The 19,365-nt window shown below is 40.5% G+C and overlaps 2 protein-coding genes and 1 pseudogene across 2 annotated transcripts; all 3 read right to left on the bottom strand.

Moving 5' to 3' along the window:
• Window positions 1–6,958: 6,958 nt before the first annotated feature.
• LOC103642567 (60S ribosomal protein L23A-like) lies at window positions 6,959–7,560 on the bottom strand (annotated as a pseudogene).
• Window positions 7,561–8,327: 767 nt separating this feature from the next.
• Window positions 8,328–14,129, bottom strand: LOC103642566 (uncharacterized). Its single transcript, XM_023301181.1, has 6 exons — window positions 14,094–14,129; window positions 13,352–13,569; window positions 13,220–13,254; window positions 13,022–13,115; window positions 12,806–12,866; window positions 8,328–8,393 (listed from the first exon to the last, which is right to left on the bottom strand). Exons 1-6 carry the CDS (start codon window positions 14,127–14,129, stop codon window positions 8,328–8,330), a joined length of 510 nt encoding a protein of 169 aa, XP_023156949.1.
• Window positions 14,130–14,739: 610 nt separating this feature from the next.
• LOC103642568 (uncharacterized) lies at window positions 14,740–16,344 on the bottom strand. Its single transcript, XM_008665819.2, has one exon. It carries the CDS (start codon window positions 16,342–16,344, stop codon window positions 14,740–14,742), a length of 1,605 nt encoding a protein of 534 aa, XP_008664041.1.
• Between the last annotated feature and the right edge of the window lie 3,021 nt (window positions 16,345–19,365).

Genomic DNA, 19,365 nt, shown 5'->3' with positions numbered 1-19,365 from the left:
GAGGGTGGAATGCGACACCCTTAGCTGATTAATTAGAGGAACTAGAGGAGTAGTTGGCTTCGCCATAGGGCTGTCAATGGGGTCAGGGCACAGTACTTGCTCTGCCAAGGCTGGTTGCAGAGGTTCTTTGATTTGGTTTTGTTAGTCACCCTTCCTCTGGGAGATGTACTGTGTTTATCAAACTGGAGAAACCTAACAGGTAGCTATGACCTCTAGGAAATCTTTGTAAATGCTACATAGTGAGACCCTGCTAGGTCACCTTGGTAGTGATCAATGGGGAGGCTAGAACCCCGGGCAGAATGGGAATCACGGCTTGTGGGTAAAGTGTGCAACCTCTGCAGAGTGTTAGAAACTGGTATATCAGCCGTGCTCACGGTTATGAGTAGCCTTGGGATCCTCTTCGATTAGAAGAACTTTGGTTACTTTTATGATGATGACTAGCAATGATGGTTATAATTTTGATCTCTAGTATTTCCTCTTGGAGGGAGTACTACTGGGTAATAACTGGGTTATTACTAAAATTTGGCTCTACTTATAGTAATAAAACTTGACCAACTAAAAGCAACTGCTTAACCATAACTCCACATACAGCTAGTCCACTTTAGCCAAACGGGACATTTGCTGAGTACGTTGAAGTGTACTCACCCTTGCTTTACAAACCACCCCATCCCAGGTTGTCCCCACTGTTCTCAGTGCTTAGCAGGTGAAGCTGGTAACATGGAGGACTTTGAGGAGTTCCAGGATTACGACGAGTTCTAGTTTACTTTAGTGGCAAACCCCCAGTCAGTTGCCTGTGTAGGCTTATCTTCTACGTTTCGTTACTCCCTTTGATGTTATTGTTAAACACTATGGATATGTATTAGACTCTGTGGATGTCTCGGACATCTTGATGTAATTATGTACCTTTTCTTTATTTAATTCGAGCATGGTGTGATGATGTCCAATTACGTAATCGCTGTGTACGTGAGTTCTGATCCTAGCACGTACATGGTTCGCATTCGGTTTACCTTCCAAAACCAGGTGTGACAGCTCTTATCAAACTCCTAGCTATGTCGTACCAGATATGTTTTATATGGACATATTTATATATGTTAGTTATGCACTTTATCATTTCTGTTCTGGCGTGATTATGCATATATTTGTAATGGTTTATGCCTTTTTATTTAGTTTTTTACGATATGCGCCAGCATATACATAGTGACTTCAATGCGCCGACTATTTATGTTTAGTTATGTATTCTTTTCAGTTCTGCTCTGTCATGATCTGTAATGGTTTATGCCTTTTTATTTAGGTTTTTACGATATGCGCCAGTATATACATAGTGACTTCCATGTGTCGGCTGTTTAGTTTTTCAATATAAATACTTTATGTCATGGAATGAATATCTGCTTATATGGCCAAACAAATCCACAATTAGCATATTTCATATGAAATAATTATGTTGCATTAATAGATATAATCCATACAGTGAGTTTTTAACGTAAAAAATCATCATATAGTATCATGATCATAACATTTCCATACAATCCTATAGAATATTTTTGCATGTATGTTTCACAATCATGTCAAATTATCGTCATCGTATCCATGTTCTTCAGAATCAACCACTTTATGCTTCTTTGATGTGGGTGTCTCATTCCACTGGGGGGCCATTATTGAATTCTTGTTTCTAGACCCAGGCGGCCATCCTCTTTTTCTATCAGCAAGGCTAACCCTATTTTCCTCCACAGACAGGCAGGTGCGACTATTGTGTCCATCAGCAATGCCACATTTTTGGCACTTTCGAGTCTTCTTCTTTTCTCCTTTCGCACCCAGTTTCACAACTCTTTGCTCACTAGTTTTGATCGTCCTTCCCTTTGGCCTTGCATTATTTGGGCGCACTAAGCTTATGCCATCTACATCATATTCCAGTCTCTACATGCCATACAAAAATATTTATACGGACAAATGTTATGATGTCAAATTATAAATATTTACGAACATTAAATAAACAGAATATTTGCAATTTAATAAAATTAAAATTTCAACCTTTCTAACATCCCCATATTGTGTCCCTTCAAAATCATCATTTCCAACAAGCGTCATTTGCAACTCAGATTGATGATGTGCATCAATATTTCTGCTTCCATCCTACTCATAGTGCATTATAGTCAATATTACTAATAATGTTTAAATCATCAAATGTGTTTGCATTATACATAAATTGCAATTGTTTTTTGCCATATATTATCAGTTGCGGTGAACGTACTGGCACATGCTCCTCATTATCATATTGCGACACATGTTCACCTTCATCGTTTCCAACAGCATCCTCTTCACCCTAGAATGTTCAATTATTACAGTTGGCAATAATTAAGTTGTGAATACAATGTAGAATAATTGTATAAAAAACAACACCCACATGGTTGCCCTTTCCAATACTTGCACCACCAGCATCATCACATCCTATATCTGGCTCCAAACGCCCAAGCATCTCCAATAGTTCGTCCATTGCGTCCAAGGCCTTATCACTCCCTGCCTTTCACATACTAGCATGGTTTACCACCTTCATTGCCTTTTTAAGCAACATTTTCTGCCTATATGATTTTGTCTCTCCATCCTTTCCACTCATTTTCATGTCATCTCTTGAAAATATCACATCTTGCCTAGCTGAGTATGTGTAACACTTAGAATGTATTCCTTAGGTATCATTTCTAGCTGAATGTGCATGAATGTTCGGCTAAGATGCACACAAAATAGGCCTACATTTAAACAAAGGGGCAACATTTCACATTCACCTTTTATTATTAGCGTATAAATCATATGACTTTATATCACAACTCTAGCATACATGTGTGCTCCCACCGTTTGTATTCACATTTAAACTTCCCAGCCTCTACATCCGCCATCACTCTGAATTGGTGTTGCCCCCACATGATTTTTTCGATCTCGATGTATGTTGCACTAGCCAATCACTTGTGCCTCCATCTGGATCAAGTGATATCCTATACGCAGTAGCGTATTTTATTGACTCCTTGAACCTATTCATCACAGCTCTTGTGTATGCCCTTGCAACCCTAATTTCGAACATATATAGTGTTGTGGTATCTTTTTGACCCTACATATGTACTAATTAGATACTTATTGTGATCCTACTAAACAGTATAATGCATAAATAATATTACATACCATACAACCTAGCGTCTCCTTTCCTTCTTGCATCTTCCTGCTATGCAGTAGTTTCAACATTTGCTTCGCAAACTCATGAAGTGGGGTGTTTGAATCGACATGAGCACTCTTCACGAGTTTGTTCATGCTCTCGCTACGTTGTGTAGAGACCATAAGCCCACAATAGTCATGTTTCAAAAAACAGGAATCCATTCCTTATGCATTTCATATAATTTTCTAAGAGTGTCATCTTCATGCACGTTAAATTCATCAAGCAACATTGTCCATGCAGCCTCAAACTCTATTTCAGTCAATGGATGATGTACTATAGACTGGAATTTTGTGTTAAAATCTGCTTCAGCATAACGTGCATACAACTCATTTAGAAATGGCATGTACCTATTTTGCACATGCCATAGAAACAACCTGTGGACTGCGTTTGGGAAGACCCAACGTAATGCCACTGGCATTGCAGGATCTTGATCTATAAATATACATTATGAGACATTATTAGATGATTATTTTTGTAAACAATGTATGGTACATACCAAAACATGACTCACATGCATTGTAAATATGCACAAGTTATTGAATTTATACTCCATGTATTTCGAGTTCATATTTATTATACATACATAAATTATACCTGTCAACATTACTCTTGATTCTTCATTCCCCATGCATGTCTTGAATGCATTAAACACCCACTCGAATGTTTCAATAGTTTCATCTCCCAACAATGAGAACCCAAACACTGTGCATTGTAGGTGGTAGTTTGCACCAACAAACATCCCTAGGAGTTTTCCATACAAATTAGTCTTATGAGTTGTATCAAAGGTAACTGCATCCCCAAAATCAACATACTCTCCTTGCTGACTAGCATGAGACCAAAAAAATACTCAATATTTTTCCTTTGTTGTCTAGCTGGAAGTCAGAGAAAAATTGTGGATTATCCCTTTTGCATAAGGAAAAAAAGCCAAAAGCTTAGACACATCATTGGCATTCTTTTCTCGTTGCTTCGCCTGTTTCCTGTATAGTTCAAAAAAAATTATAATTATTACTCATTAATTTGACATGGATTTTAAATTTTATATCCTAAATTCATAAAGAAAATGTTGCTTACAAATTAGCAATGTCCTTTGCTGTAATTGGTACATTTTTAGGACCACCATGCATATCAGACACGAAGTCCATGAAACAGTGTCGCGGGATTCTGTTTTGCTACATTGAACTTAGAAACTCCATGTACTCAGGATCATGAGTCTTGTTGCATTGTAGATGCTTCTTTTCAGTATCCTTCTTAATGAAATCATGATTATGTTCTAAGTGTACCAGATCGATTCGTACGGCTACAATATTTTCTTTTGAGTCATCATAGATTTTTTTAGTTTCATATCAGCCTTGCACTGTGTTCTCCTCGAGGATGTATTATGGATTCTTGGATTACTAGCTAACCTTTTTGTATTTCTACCCTCCATTGAATAATTTAACCACTTACAATTCTTCCTCTCCCTATACTTTTTAAGTGGAAAACCAACCTCATATGCGTAACTACTATAAAAAATTGTATGCCTCATCAACATTTCCAAATGTCATACCGATCCTAGCACCATGCTTGGATCAATACTTTCAGGCTGTGAATTAACATAATCATAAATACAATAAATATAATATTAGTTATACTCTTAATTACATTATGCATAAGTTTGATTAAATTGTATAATAGACATAATCAAATATAAACAACTTACATGGCTCCGTAAGATATTATGTGTATCTTGTTCATGATCACTAATGGTCCTCATAGACACCATTTGATTTGCTGCTCCCATTGTTCCAATTTCCATTATATTGTCATAATTGACCCCGGCGCTCATAATTCTGCAGGTGGTGTTACAATACTTCTCCGTGGACTCGCAGCATTGTTCGGAGATTCAAGTGTTAGGCTGGGCGCTGTTGGTAGACCACCGCATGAGTCTACACGCCGGCCACCATATTTGACTTTGTATTTTATAAACCGATGTAACTATACAATTATTAACGTACCTGATGCAGCTCTACGCCATGATGCAGAAGAAACATCTCTAGTTTCTTGTTCTCCGCCGTCATCCATGGGTCAACTATGCAGCGACGCCGCCAGTACCCTTTCTTATATGCACCACGCTCTCCAATCTCGGGTAGTCATGTTTACGCTATTTTTTGTGGTCATTTACGGTCTATAAAGTTTGTTCATATATGCACGGAGATATTATCATAAACGTGACTAGATTCCGGGAGATTTTATCTCGGTTTGTTGAAACAATTTTGTATTTACTCTACTAAATGAAACCAGTTACGCAATTTTCTCTACACATTTATGGATCAAGTTTCCGCTGACCTTGCATGCCATGCAATATTATCGGAAACTACCATTTATGGTTTGCGATTTTCTCGCGTATCCCGTTTATCCAATAAATGTATGTATTTTATCTTTATTTATTTGTTCGTGAATGATTTACGCTTTGGTCCGACCAACCTAGAAAACCTGCGCGCTACTCGAGGTCGGCTAATTGGCTGGGGCTCCCGGTACTAATGGAAGCCCTAGGCTTATATATATATATTTCTAATAACTAAATATAGACTACAAAGTATCTATTACATGTATTATGTTAAAAATAAATAAAGATAAAATACATACATTTATTTTCTAAACAAATTTAAATAGTTAGAGGTATTAAATAATTAAATAATAGGTTATGGTTATATCATCTATAAGATTCTAGCACGTGCGAGAGTTCACATAATTTATAGAAAATTAGCTATAATTGTACTTCATGATAATAAATTTTATAAGTTGTTTTTTCCAGCAAGTTTATACATTTTGACTAACACAATATGACATATCAATGTTCCATAATTTCATTTTGAGCACTCTATGTCATATCAAAATATTAAAGTTTGATTGAATTCATAGAATAAGCACCAATATTTATAGCACAAAATAAATATCATTGGATAGGCCATAACTATAAGCCATGAGTTTGACCGTGTATTGTGAGGACTCCGACTAGGACGGTAAGTCTAATATTCTAGTGTGTGTCTATATATATATATACTAGGTATATGCCCGTGCGTTGCAACGGAGGGCACTTGTGCACGCACATGTCATTATTCAGTGATGCTATCAAGCATCAACATAACAATCATAATAAATATCGAAGTCTACCATTTCAAACAACCAAAATTTGGCTCAATGTCACTATTAATCGAAATAGGCAACTCTTAAGTTAATAATACAAGATCGAAACGAATAATATATTCCTATTAAAAATATTTATTATTTAGAAAAGAGATTCCTATTGAAGCAGATCATCCTTTAGACCATCTCCAGCAGCTTACCTATGCTCATACCCATATTCAAACTACACTCTATAAACAATGCAATCTACAATATAAAACGATGCAAAACTGTGTTTTTAGTGATCATATCGATGCAATGTACAATAGTTCACCCATATGGTCACAAAACACCTTTTGCATTGTAGATTGTATTGTTTGTATAGTTTGAATAAGGGTAAGCTGCTAGAGTTGGTCTTATTATCTAGTATTATACAACATTCATAGCACACATGATATATAAATACGGACATAGCGAAACATACTCCCAGTATCAATTATACAACGAGACACCACAATACATCTCGTACACATCACAAATGTCAATGGTCGTCCAGCTCAGAATTAATCAGTCCAAAGAAAAGCGCCGACACCGACTTCTGCGCACGCGTGTCACGGCCTACACCATAATCTCCAGCCTCCATCAATATAGCTCCTAGTCTGGCATGAGTAGGTCGACGGACACGAGGCTGATATCGGCATCGTAACTAAACTCCACTTCCACCGAGTCTAGCAGGCACCTCGCCACATCAAGAGCATCATAGTCAGGCATAGGCTTCACGTAAGCCTTCTTCTTTCCATCAGGCCTGGACAGACACAGTTAAGAATTAACTCACAATTGCACAACATAATAGATTATGCACAAGAAAATAACACTGGACCAAATGCTAACTTGATCAGGGTGTTGACCTTCTTGGCCTGAATGTCATACATCTTGGCAGCAGCCTTGATCTTCTTCTTGTCTGCCTTGAGGTCGACAATGAAGACCAGAGTGTTGTTATCTTCAATCTTCTTCATCGCCGATTCTGTGGTGAGGGGATACTTGAGAATTTGGTACTGATCAAGCTTGTTCCTTCAGGTAGTGCTAATTCTTGGGTACTTGGGGTCCCTAGCCTTCTTCAGGGTCTTGGGGTGGTGAAATGTCACGGACGTACGAATCTTCTTGGTCTTCTTCTTTCCTACCCCAGACTTCACAGCCTTGGCAACCTTCAAGGCCTGAATCTTGGCATCACCCTTCTTGGCAGGAGCAGCTAATCAAACCACAGTTAGATAAAACAGTCAGGTCATGAATACAGCACAGTAAGCCTATCGAATGGAAATAGTTTGTGGATTTGGGCATGGTGATTGTGCACTAAAATAGACAAGCTTTGTGCATAGTAAGCAATATACTACAATATGTATGGATAACATTGCATTACATATCCTATCTGTATTTAGGAGACAATGTAGTAATTATAGTTTGCTAATTATATACCCACCCTTCAGATAATTCTTGGCAGAGCAGATAATTATACCTTTGTGCATACATAAAATAGTTAGGTCATGAATACAGTACACTATTACAGTAAGCCTATCGAATAGTAGTTTATGAATTTGTGCATGGTGATTGTGCACTAAAATAGACAGACTTTGTGCATAGCAATCAATGTATTACAATATGCATTGATAACATTGCATTGCACATCCTATCTGTATTTAAGAGACAATGCGGTAGTTTGCTAATTATATACCCCTCCCTTCAGATAATTCACATGTTCTGATCAAGGCACGAGTAAACAAACAAATAGAGATGATTCACAATAAAAAAACACACAAATATTTAATTCTTCATAAGGAAAACATTATAGCATAAACCTGGTATATGATTTGCATGCACCGGCTCCAAAACTCAACCCTTCTCCCATTCACTCGCTGCTACTGCTAGTACCTGACGAGAGGGACTGAATCGAAAGGAATTCCAGTTGTAAAGGAAACCACTCACTGCTACTGCTAGTACCTGACGAGAGGGAGAGAGGGGCGGCGGCTCAGTTGTAGTAGAGCTCGAGGCCCATGCCGTGGTGGATCTCGTAGTCCTTGAGGGTGATGTGGTCCTTGTAGATGTTGTACCAAATAATGTTATTAGAACAACATTAAGCTAAGGAGACAAGAACACAATTAGATGAGTTTTGAATCACGTTTATAATGTTTTTAATTAGATATCCCGAAGAATGAAGCTAGAAATACCTGCTTCGGCTTGAGGTCTTGTTCCTACCAGCTCCTCCATAAAATGGGTACTGAAGTCCTCCATATATATTACAGAAGTTATATATAACAGACAAGAGAATCCAATTTAAGTATTTATATTTTATATTATGCTCATGATAAAAAAATATGTTATCCACCACTCATTTCATTACTAAGTATCTGATGTTTTAAAAAGCTTAGTATTATCTACTACTTACTATGGTGCAAACGCCGATAGCATAGTGGTTGAGCACGCTATTGTGGAGCTCCCCATCGCCTGAGAAGCATCCATCTTTGACTCTGTCTTAATAAAGCAAAAACAAGTGTTCAAAGCAGTTGAGCCCAGTGGCATCAAAGTCGACCAAAACTATATGTAGTATTGATAAAGAAGAGATTTAGCTATCTGCTTTGTTTGACACCCACTCCTAGTACCGTGTGAGGTGAATAAGTTAAATGGTAACATCCTACATTTGAACAAGTTGACTAACTACCTCACAACATATAATGTATGAGTCACATAAGCTAGCATTAAGACCCGGAAGTACCTTGACAAGATTATCATGTTTCACTTGTTTTTAAAAAAGAAGTAGGGGTGTTATTTTGCTCCAGTTTGGTTCAAAAGGGGAAATAATATTAGGCTATAAAAAGGTGGCCACAACATCAACCGACTAAGATAGTTAAAATTGTTAAATCATCTTTAGTACCTAGTCTTTATGTCCCAGAGTATAAAGCAGTTATTGTGCTTTGTCCCTTGGTGATAAATGTCAAGGGCTGATCAACCTGTGACAATGTAGATAAATGTCAAGGACTGCTTGGGCCTAACTAAACCAAGACAGTATCCAGAGACTGTAATGGCTACTCGAAGAAGCACTTATAAACTGACAACACAACTACACACATAAATATTTATAAGATTCAATCCACTACCATGTAGAGTAGCTCGAATTACCAATACTCTCACATCTATGCAACCACATACAACAAATTAGGCGAGTAGTATTATTCCTCTTTAACAATTCAATCCTAGCACAGAAGAGGAGCTCCGACTGTACCACAAGTTTGGAGCGTTCTAAATTCAGATCCAACCATTCGCCTGAAAACACCTATAGTAATTAAACAAAAAATGATCACACCCGGTATTGAAAATTTCTAAGGTTTTGCCACTCCTGTTTCTTAGAATCTAAAAAAAATCTCTCCCCACCTACCTATAAGAACATGTTTAGGGTTTTAAGCTAAAAAACTGTGCACCTGAGAAATGATTTTCAACATTCATCTATTATTACCATTCTAGATAAATGCTTGTGTACATAAAGTCTGCACATTAACCCCATTATTTAGTATGCATGACACTAAAAACTCATCACTCGTCAGAATAGGAAATTCACCTGAAGTGGAGGACCAGCAGTACGTGACCTGTGCAAAATAGAAATAATAAAGATAATTTAGAGCACATAGAGACACCAATAGTTGATCTAGGCAAATAGTTTGTTTAATTTATTTACAAGCCAAAATGAAGCACATCAAAGAGCAAAATACCATTTCATCAACATATCATTAAGATATTCCATTTTCCATCAAAATATGTGATATGCCTTGAAAATAGACTGAAGCGAAACATGAGTCAAAATCTTTAAATAATCAGTACCAACAAGATGATAACCAGCTACGAGAGATGAGGTGTGGAATGAAAAAAGGAGCAGCAGTATGGTTAATCCAAATGGCGACAAAACAACCTTGATATTTATTGTCAATGGTGATCCAACACACATAGCAGTGACAAACACCGACATCGAAGAGAGAAATGGCTGAACAGCTGCACAGAGCCTTGGAAGGAATCTACATAATATAAAGAAGCATGAATTTAGACCTTTAAAACAGTATGACCACAGTGGGAGACAAAGATCAGTAGTAATTATAGTTTGCTAATTATATACCCACCCTTGAGATAATTCTTGGCAGAGCAGATAATTATAGCTTTGTGCATAGATAAAATAGTCAGGTCATGAATACAGTACACTATTATAGTAAGCCTATCAAATAGTAGTTTATGAATTTGTGCATGGTGATTGTGCACTAAAATAGACAAACTTTGTGCATAGCAATCAATGTATTACAATATGCATTGATAACATTGCATTGCACATCCTATCTGTATTTAAGAGACAATGCAGTAGTTTGCTAATATATCCTAGGTGGGTGCCCGTGCGTTACAACGGAAACATATAATACAACGATAACTTATGTGTACTTCAACTTAACATTAAGCATTGATGTCACTAAATAAATAACACCCTGTTAATCAAGTTAGCCACATGCAATGTCTCACTTACTATCTACAAAAAGAAAAATAAAATGACATTTTGCCTTCTTCAACGGTAGAGCAGAGGTGATTTGAAGAAAACACGGAGTTACACATTCTGTAAAGGACATCAACTTGTAATCGCTCCATTCTACAGGTTGGTCGTATTTTCCTTTTATGTCTCCAGTACTGTCTTCATAGCTTCCTGAGATGTTACTGTATCTTGCAATAACAATGACCCCTAAAATTTGTTTATTTGCTTTTATCTAAAAGAAATTAGGTTAAAGCAAAACAATCTGCAAGTGAAAAGTAGCAGAAGATCCTTGGACAGCAGGTCGAAAAGCAAAGTTGGCGTAGAGATTGCTGATATCACCATATATAGGCCAAAAAGAAATTGCATGCAGTTTGAGTTGAAAACTGTGGATATAGAACAGCTAGCTATCAGCGGAGAAATTTATATTTTGCCTCTGTTATGATCTTGGCAGACCTTTCTTTGGTATGCTTTAACTCATTCAAAGTACAGGTATGGTCAGAAATAAAAATAGACATATGACTATGTTCCGCAAATGTATGAATAAAGTCAAATCTTGGCTTAATCATGTTTTTGCCTAATCCCAAGGGTCCAGGCTTTTATTTTTGTTAGGTTCAGTTGCTTTTCATCTAGTTTCAGCTCATGAATTTCCTATTTTGGCATATCAATAGCTCAAGGAATAATAAAGTGCACACAATAGTAGTCTGTGCATGGAACATTCGGTTGCTACCTTACTATTGTTGTTCTTCCTAAAGTCCTTTGACATATAAGTGTTGGCTTGTTAATGGTCTCTACAATTGCTCCCTTTGATTAATGCAACTTATGAGATTAAGGTTTTCTACCTCTTGTGCATCAAATTGAATCATCCTTTAGCTTATATTAACTGCTCCTACATTTTGAGATATCATGAGCATGAGCGAAAGTAATTGGTTCTATGTCTATTTTATAAATCATATCACCAACCAATACAATCATTACTCTATAATATTACTGTAAACACATGTTCTTTTTTGTTTGATTGTATTCAATGCCTAAATAATCAAGACTACAAGACACAACAATGTCACAGACTCACAGTAATTACAAGCAGCTATAATGAAGTGTATGCTGGGGGCAATGAACTACGACAATGCTCACCTGCTCACTCATAAATCTTCATGCTTCTTATTTTTAAAAATTGGAGAAATGTTTTCTTTCATAAGCTCTTACCATTTGGGCACCCTGACACATTTGGTGAATCTACGTGCAGCAGGGACATGGATGCCACTAAACAGATGATGTTGGCACTCCTTGAAGTGGTGGGAGTAACATTGGTGGCTCTAGGACTGGCCTATTTAGAATACCTATTTTAGGTGGTTTGCACAGTGCAACTATTGGTCATAATTTAAATTGCATTCATGAGATCTTGTATTTTTTGCGTGGATACTTTGAGATTTAGACCTCAAATTTTCTTACTTCATCCTCTTATGAGCTACATTCAGAGCTGCTGCTATCAAGCTTAACATGTTTTGAACCATTACCAACTGCTATGACAGGCTTCTTTGAAAGGACAGTGGTCTTTTTTACAGGTTTGTTAGCTTCCTCGACGACATCTGCTGAACGACATATGCACTCATCATAATTGACATCTTGATCACGGTTCAATATCGATTTATTTTTACCTAGGCCATCAATTTTGTCTTGAGTGATAATGACTTGCTCTATTAAGATTATGACCGGTTGTCATATCTAGAAAATTACAGTTGGAATTTTGTATCTATTCCCAATATCATGGTGTGTGTTCATCAAGAAAATTGGGCATAATATGGTTGTGAATTATAAACATCAGTAAAAATCTATGAGCATAATGAAATTAGCAGCCAAACAGAGGATAAGAGAGAATAAGGCTGACCACACCACAATGGAATCATCTCTGGTGGATAGACAAATTCAGGAGTGAAGCTTGTGACCTCTTCACCGCCGAGCGCGAGCGTCACCGGCCTGCTCTCGCCGTTGAACTGGTCCACCGTGCTGAGTTGCGGCAGAGAGGGAACCACGGTGAGCTAGACTGAGACCACCGGATTACCTGGACTCGATCTAACTCAAAGTCTGGAGCTGTGCAGCACGCGTCTCCAGTGCACGCGTCGAACAGCAACGCTATGGCGTCTGGGAACTCCACCACGCACCTGTGCACGAAGTAGTCGTTCGCGCGGCGGCACACGTAGTTGAACTGCACCAGGTCGCCCTCCCGCACCTCGGCCGCCTCCCCCTCGACGACATCTTCAAAGTTCAGATCAAGAAGCGAGCGCAATTCTTCCATGAGCCATCAGAATTCAGAAACATAGCTCAAAACCACGAGAAACATGTATGTATGCGACCGCTACCTTTGAGTATGACTCCACTCCCCAGCTTTCGGTACCTAAAAGCTTGAAGAAACAGAAGCAGCAGGTCAGGTGGTTGCGTGGCCACCGGAGAAATCTGTATGTCTGCGACGACGACTCGTGCCACGGCGTTACCTGGTGATGTCAGGCTGCTCTGCTCGTGCTGACGTGGGCGTGGAGAGGGCCATGGCACCGACAACCGCCATGTCTGAGACCGCCCTCCGCCTGGAGAGTGCGCAGGTCGCCTTCAGATACGGAGCCCTGCTGCGGCCCACCGGCCTGACGGCCGCAGGTACAGGGAGTAGCCTCGAGGTCGGAGACACCCATGGCGAGGAGGAGCTTGTCCGGTCGATCTGCGGGGACGAATCGATGCCGGGTGTCCTCGCCACCGGGGTGGAGGCGCAGTCGCTAGGGTTTTGAGCGAGATGACCGCGACCGCCGCGCGGGGAAGGGGTCACAGAGCGAGATTGGGGTGGCGAGGTCACGGAGCGAGATTGGGGTGGATCGGGGGCGTGCGCGGACCGGGGGGGCAGCCGTCGGGCAGAACCGTGCACCGTGTGATTGTGGACGTCTACGTTAGTGTCTTATGAAGTAGTATAGATATATATATATATGAGTCAGTTAATCTAATTGTAATATGATGAAACTTTACGCTTGCCATAAATATAAATATAGATTGTTAGCCTCAATTAAAGGATTCATTGGCAATTTTGCCATTATCATTTGTGGGCTTCGCCAATAATATGTCGTCGGGTCCATAAATTATAAACACAGATGGTCCCACCAGTCATAGACACGGGATGACATAATAATAGGAAGCCAAAACTGAGAGTGGCAAAATTACCAATTTCTCCAATTAAAATCATGACGCTAGGACCATGTCGCCGTCGAACTCATATAACAATGTAAACATTACCGGAAACATCATCTTTGCAAAGACTGGAAAACACTCGACGACACTCGGCAAAAAAAGTTCGGCGAACTGTACGTCGGCACTCGGCAAAGGTAACGACCGTTAGCTATATACGGCTGCTGATAGCTCTTTGCTGAGCGTCGCTGTTCGCCGAGTGTTTGGCACTCGGCAAAGCTGTCTTTGCCGAGTGCCTTCCTCTGTCGAGCGTCCTGCTCTTGGTAAACATGGTCATTACCGAGAGCAGAACTTTGCCGAGTGTCCGACAAAGCGCCGAGCACTCGGTAAAGAGCCGGATTCGGGTAGCGAAAGCTAGCTGCTTAAAAATAGAGTTAAGAAAGTTTAAAGGCAAATGACAATACTTTTTGCATCATCAAAACCAAAAAAAAGAATCTTGAGTAACATGACCAAAAAACTAATTAAGAGTAAAATCTGACATGCGCACACAACTGTCTCACTGATCTGCCTGCTAGTCCATTTGTTTCAGCTTCTCTCTTCTCGAAGGTTTTGTACTTTATCTTTTGGACCATTTAAAAGTTAAAAAGCTCCCGAACGAAAGCCAAGAATCATTAGCTGACTTTTAGACTTTTGACTTGTAGGAGTTGTTTGGAATTTAGGAAGTCCAAAGACTTGAAAGTGGCCAGAAGCTGAAACAAACTGGCTCCGGTAAGTTGAATGCATAAACCGGCTTATAAATTCTTTCTGCAGATGATGACCCCCGCTCAGCTACATTAGGATTATCAGGTCTCAAAAGGCTGAGCTTCCTGTTTGCTTGGTCCCCAAGACCATGATGCAGCATGAGTAGCCAGATGAAGGTGATGAGCTCGCCTCCTTCGCCAAGTTGTCGTGCGTGTACGTCTCCACCGCATTTGCCTGCAGCATACATGAGAAGCCTCACCCACATCTCCTTGATCTGTGTAAGTGAATGATGCAGATCCAATGACCCGTATTGCTCTGGTTCGAATGGGTTGCCAGGGTCCGAACCTTGTTCGAGCATCATCCTTGTGTAACGTTCCAGAATTTCTAGCTTGGTCATCGCCCCTCCATCTTCATGAGTGCTATGACTAGTAACCCATTGGAGAAGTTGAGATTCAAGATCTCCTGCAACCGTGCTAACTGGCAACATGGTAGGATGCAACATCATCAGGTACATCATGTAGCTTGATAATGTCTCACATTCTTCCTTAAGTCGCATAATCTCAGTGCTGCAGTTGTTGCAGTGCCGGCTTAGATATAGATCAGTGTACACATGTAGGCGGTAGAGGGCCTTGTGGAAGGGTAGACTCAATGTGAAGTTCAATCTCCTAATATGTAGCTGTCCGAACACTGCTGGATCATGAGGGGGTAGAGTGTGTACTGTATAGTTATTGTCCAATGTGGACAAATATTCCAAAACACGGTTGATAATCCAACAGTAGATGCCGCCGCTGCCGCCTGCATCGTCGATGTGGTGGACATACCATGAGTTCCTCCATTGCTTATCCAGACCAATAGCATTGAGGGTCTGTGAGAAAACTCTGGGTCTGGACTTGATAGAGATGCAGTAATCCATTAAGTTAAACTGCCCCATGGTAGCAGTGGTGCTCAGGGTCATCCTGTGCCTCTTTTTGCAGTGATGAACAGCCTCAAAGAAGGACGTGGCAAAGTTGCAGAGGCCACGAAGACGACTTCTCCCCTTCAAGCGTGCCCTTGTCCAAGGCGATGCCAACGCCGCAGCAACACAACAGGTTTCCATGAAGATGGCACCACTGAATAGTTTGTAGGTGATTGCAATATTAATCTTGTTGTGAGCTCCCTCTAGTGTCATGAAGAGAACCAGGGCAACGACCATCAAGGCCTGGGAAGCACACCGGAATAGTACACCGGTCCTTCTCTGAAGCACGTTGGCCTTGGTGTAGAGGAGATCGAACATCATGCCAAGCTCCATTTCTACCACCTTCAGCTTCTCTTCTGTACCTTGATAGTTCTTGAAATCAGACTCTAGCATTGCTGCACTCCCCTCTAACAGCTCCACCACAGTCCGTCCCACAAACAATCCTCGAGCGAGAAGCACCGTAAGACGAGCATACAATTCCTTGCTAGCTTTAGTGTACACAATGTAGTCTGCAAGTGAATTATAGAAAATACCTGATGGCTGGCCAAGGCCATTTTGGCTCGCACTCTTCAGTGCCCACACCCTCTCTCCATACTTGATAATCCCAGAAACGAACACCAGCATCGCAGGAACCAATATACTGACACTGATCCTGTCAAATGATTTCCACAAGACATACAGAGCTAGAACTCCTTGGGTTCCGAGATTCAGCAAGTGCCTCAGCCATAGGTTGTTGTCCTCAAGAGAGAAGGCAGTGATCGAGTCTTGGCCGCCCAGGTGCACAAGGAGAAAGGGCACCCAAAGAAACGGCAGTGTGTCCGCAAACGACTCCCTCCCACACCTGTATTTGTCCTCGTACTGACTGAAGAGGCCTAGGGCATAAACAGCGACTAGGTCTGCTCCCACATAACTCAACCATATCAAAGCCCTCAGCAGTCCACTGTTGTGGCGGCGACGGAGGCTTCCAGTGGACAGCAGAAACAGCTGTAGCGTGAAGCTCAGGAGTACCATTATCTGAGTCTCCCACACATTCCACTCCTGCAGTACTAATGACTCTGCCATTATCGAATTACTGATATGGATTATATATTACTCCACCAGTCCTGTTCACCTGAATCTGAATGGTTGTTCCAAAAAATAAAGAGTTAGTTAACACCATATTAATATATGATGCCATTGTCGTTGTAAGAGTCGGAACCAACCGCACGCTATCTTACTATTGCAATATTACTAACTAGGTACTCCATCACAACAAGAAAAACACAATTCTCCGATGGTCGATTATGTCCGACGGCCTCTTTAGCGGCCGTCGGACGTAATGTTATGTCCGACGGCTATAGACAGCCGTCGGACATATATCCAACATCTTATCTGACAGTCGTCGGATATAAGCTTATTTTCGACGGCAGCCAAATAAACCGTCGAACATAAGTGATTTTAATCCAACGGACCGACCGCACTGTTTCACTTCCCTTGATTTCGCCACATCACGCTGCCGCCGCCCCAGCCCTCGCCGGCACCTCCCCATGCCACCCCAGCCCGTCGGCGCCTCCCTGCGCCCGCCGACGCCCGCCCAGCCTTCACCGCCTCGCCAGCTCCAACGTACGTCCTACCCACGTAGTCCGACGCTGCTGAAGTGAGTAATTTTTTGGCTTGTAGTATAATTTTGTAGATGCATATGAGTTGTTTGCTAGTAGTTATTTTTAGTGTTAAATGATTTATTTCTTAAATATTGTTTAGTTTGTTATGTCCGACGACCGGGGTTTGATTATGTAATTAAATTAGCTTGTTTTAGTTCATTTAGTGGTGTCTAGATAATTTAAACTCTTAATTTCCGAGGGTAATTATTATGCCCTCGGATATAAGGTCATTTTATATGATTTAGGGTCCCGTGAAATGTTTTTTCTATATAATATTGTATTGGTGTGGTTTATTAGTTTAACTACGTAATAATTTACGATGGTTCTAGTTATTCGTAGTTTATTGTAGTGTCAACAAATGAAATCTAGACATCACTCGTTTCGGGTCAACACACCTCACATGCGACACATGTGAGGTGTGTTGGGCTGGAATTGTCCGTATATTGGACAGCCTTGGGGTGACCGACATAGCCCGTGTTTATGACAAAGGCATGTGCTCCTGCGTAGTTTTGGCAGCATAACCCATCTGTTCTCCAATTGCACAATTTTCAGACGTGCGAGTGGAGAACAACAGGGTTATGCTGCCAAAAAATCGCACGAGCACGTGCCTTGTCATAAACACGAGCTCGTCGGTCACTCCTGGGTGGGTTTAGGACCTATCCTTTCTTATAGATGTAGAGCATGATTTACTTAACTAATCAAGTTAACGTCTTGTATCTAATATGGAGTAGGATCGTCGATGGATGTATGAAGGTTGGAAGAAAAGAGGTGCTCTATCAAGTGAGTGGGTTACCAAGATTGACACGTTTCTCGACCATGCTTTTGCTCGGTCAAAGACTGGAACTGATGTTAGGTGCCCTTGTAGCAAGTGTCAGAACATTTATTTCCTTGACAGGAGGACTATGTCGATAGATCTTTGTAAGAACGGTTATATGCCTGGCTATGAGGTATGGGTGCACCATAGTGAGGACCCACCTCCTCATATTATATCGGAAATTCAGTCACATGAAGAGGGTGACTACGATAGGATGGAAGATATGTTTGACGATGTACGCCATGAGCTTATACCCGTCGATTCCGAGAACCCCCGTCCACCCACCGATTATGAGAATCCTCCTACGCCTGAGGTTCAAAAGTTCTTCAAGCTCCTTAAAGCTACCGAAGAGCCGTTGCACGAGCACACGAAAGTGACTGTCCTTGTGTTCATGACTCGACTTATGACTATTAAGTCCAAGTTTGCATTCTCAAACAACTGCTACAAGTTGCTTCTGAACTTGATCAGTGATGTACTTCCGGAGAATCACAAGATGACAAAGGACATGTACCAGTCCAAGAAGTTGCTCTCGGGTCTCGGTATAGACTACAAAAAGATCAATGTCTATGACAATAAATGTATGCTTTTCTAGATGGAGACCGCGAATAAGTGTATAGTATGTGTTGAGTGTAGATTCATAGAGGTTGAAAACAATGATGGTTTGACCGTTACGACCGAGGTAGCACGTAAGCAGCTTTGTTACATGCCTCTTATACCTCGGTTGAAACATTAGTTTATCTCCAAGAATACAGCTAGACACATGAGGTGGCACAAAGAAGGCGCATGTGAGAATCCCGATGTCATGGTGCACCTAGCTGATACAGATGCATGGAAGGCACTAGATTCCTTTGATTCTAGCTTTGCTGACGAAGTGCAGAATGTTCGATTTGGTTTGGCACCAGATGGTTCTCACCTTTCAATCTAACTGCATCGTCCTACTCATGCTGGCACGTCTTTGATGTTCCATACAACCTACCGCCAGCTATTTTCATGAAATATGAATTTATTTTCTTGTGTCTTGTAATACCTAGTCCAGATCATCCTGGAACAAAGATCGATGTGATGATGAGACCCCTGATTGAAGAATTGGAAATTTTGTGGAAAGGAGTCGAGGCGCACGATTGTTACAAGAAATAGAAGTTCAACCTGAGAGCTGCATTTTTGTGGTCGATTCATGATTTTATGGCTTAT

This window comes from Zea mays, chromosome 10 (assembly GCF_902167145.1).
Source record: "Zea mays cultivar B73 chromosome 10, Zm-B73-REFERENCE-NAM-5.0, whole genome shotgun sequence".
Classification (NCBI taxonomy): Eukaryota; Viridiplantae; Streptophyta; class Magnoliopsida; order Poales; family Poaceae; genus Zea; species Zea mays.
Note: the sequence above shows the minus strand (reverse complement) of the source record. Positions and strands in the feature narration are given on the sequence as shown.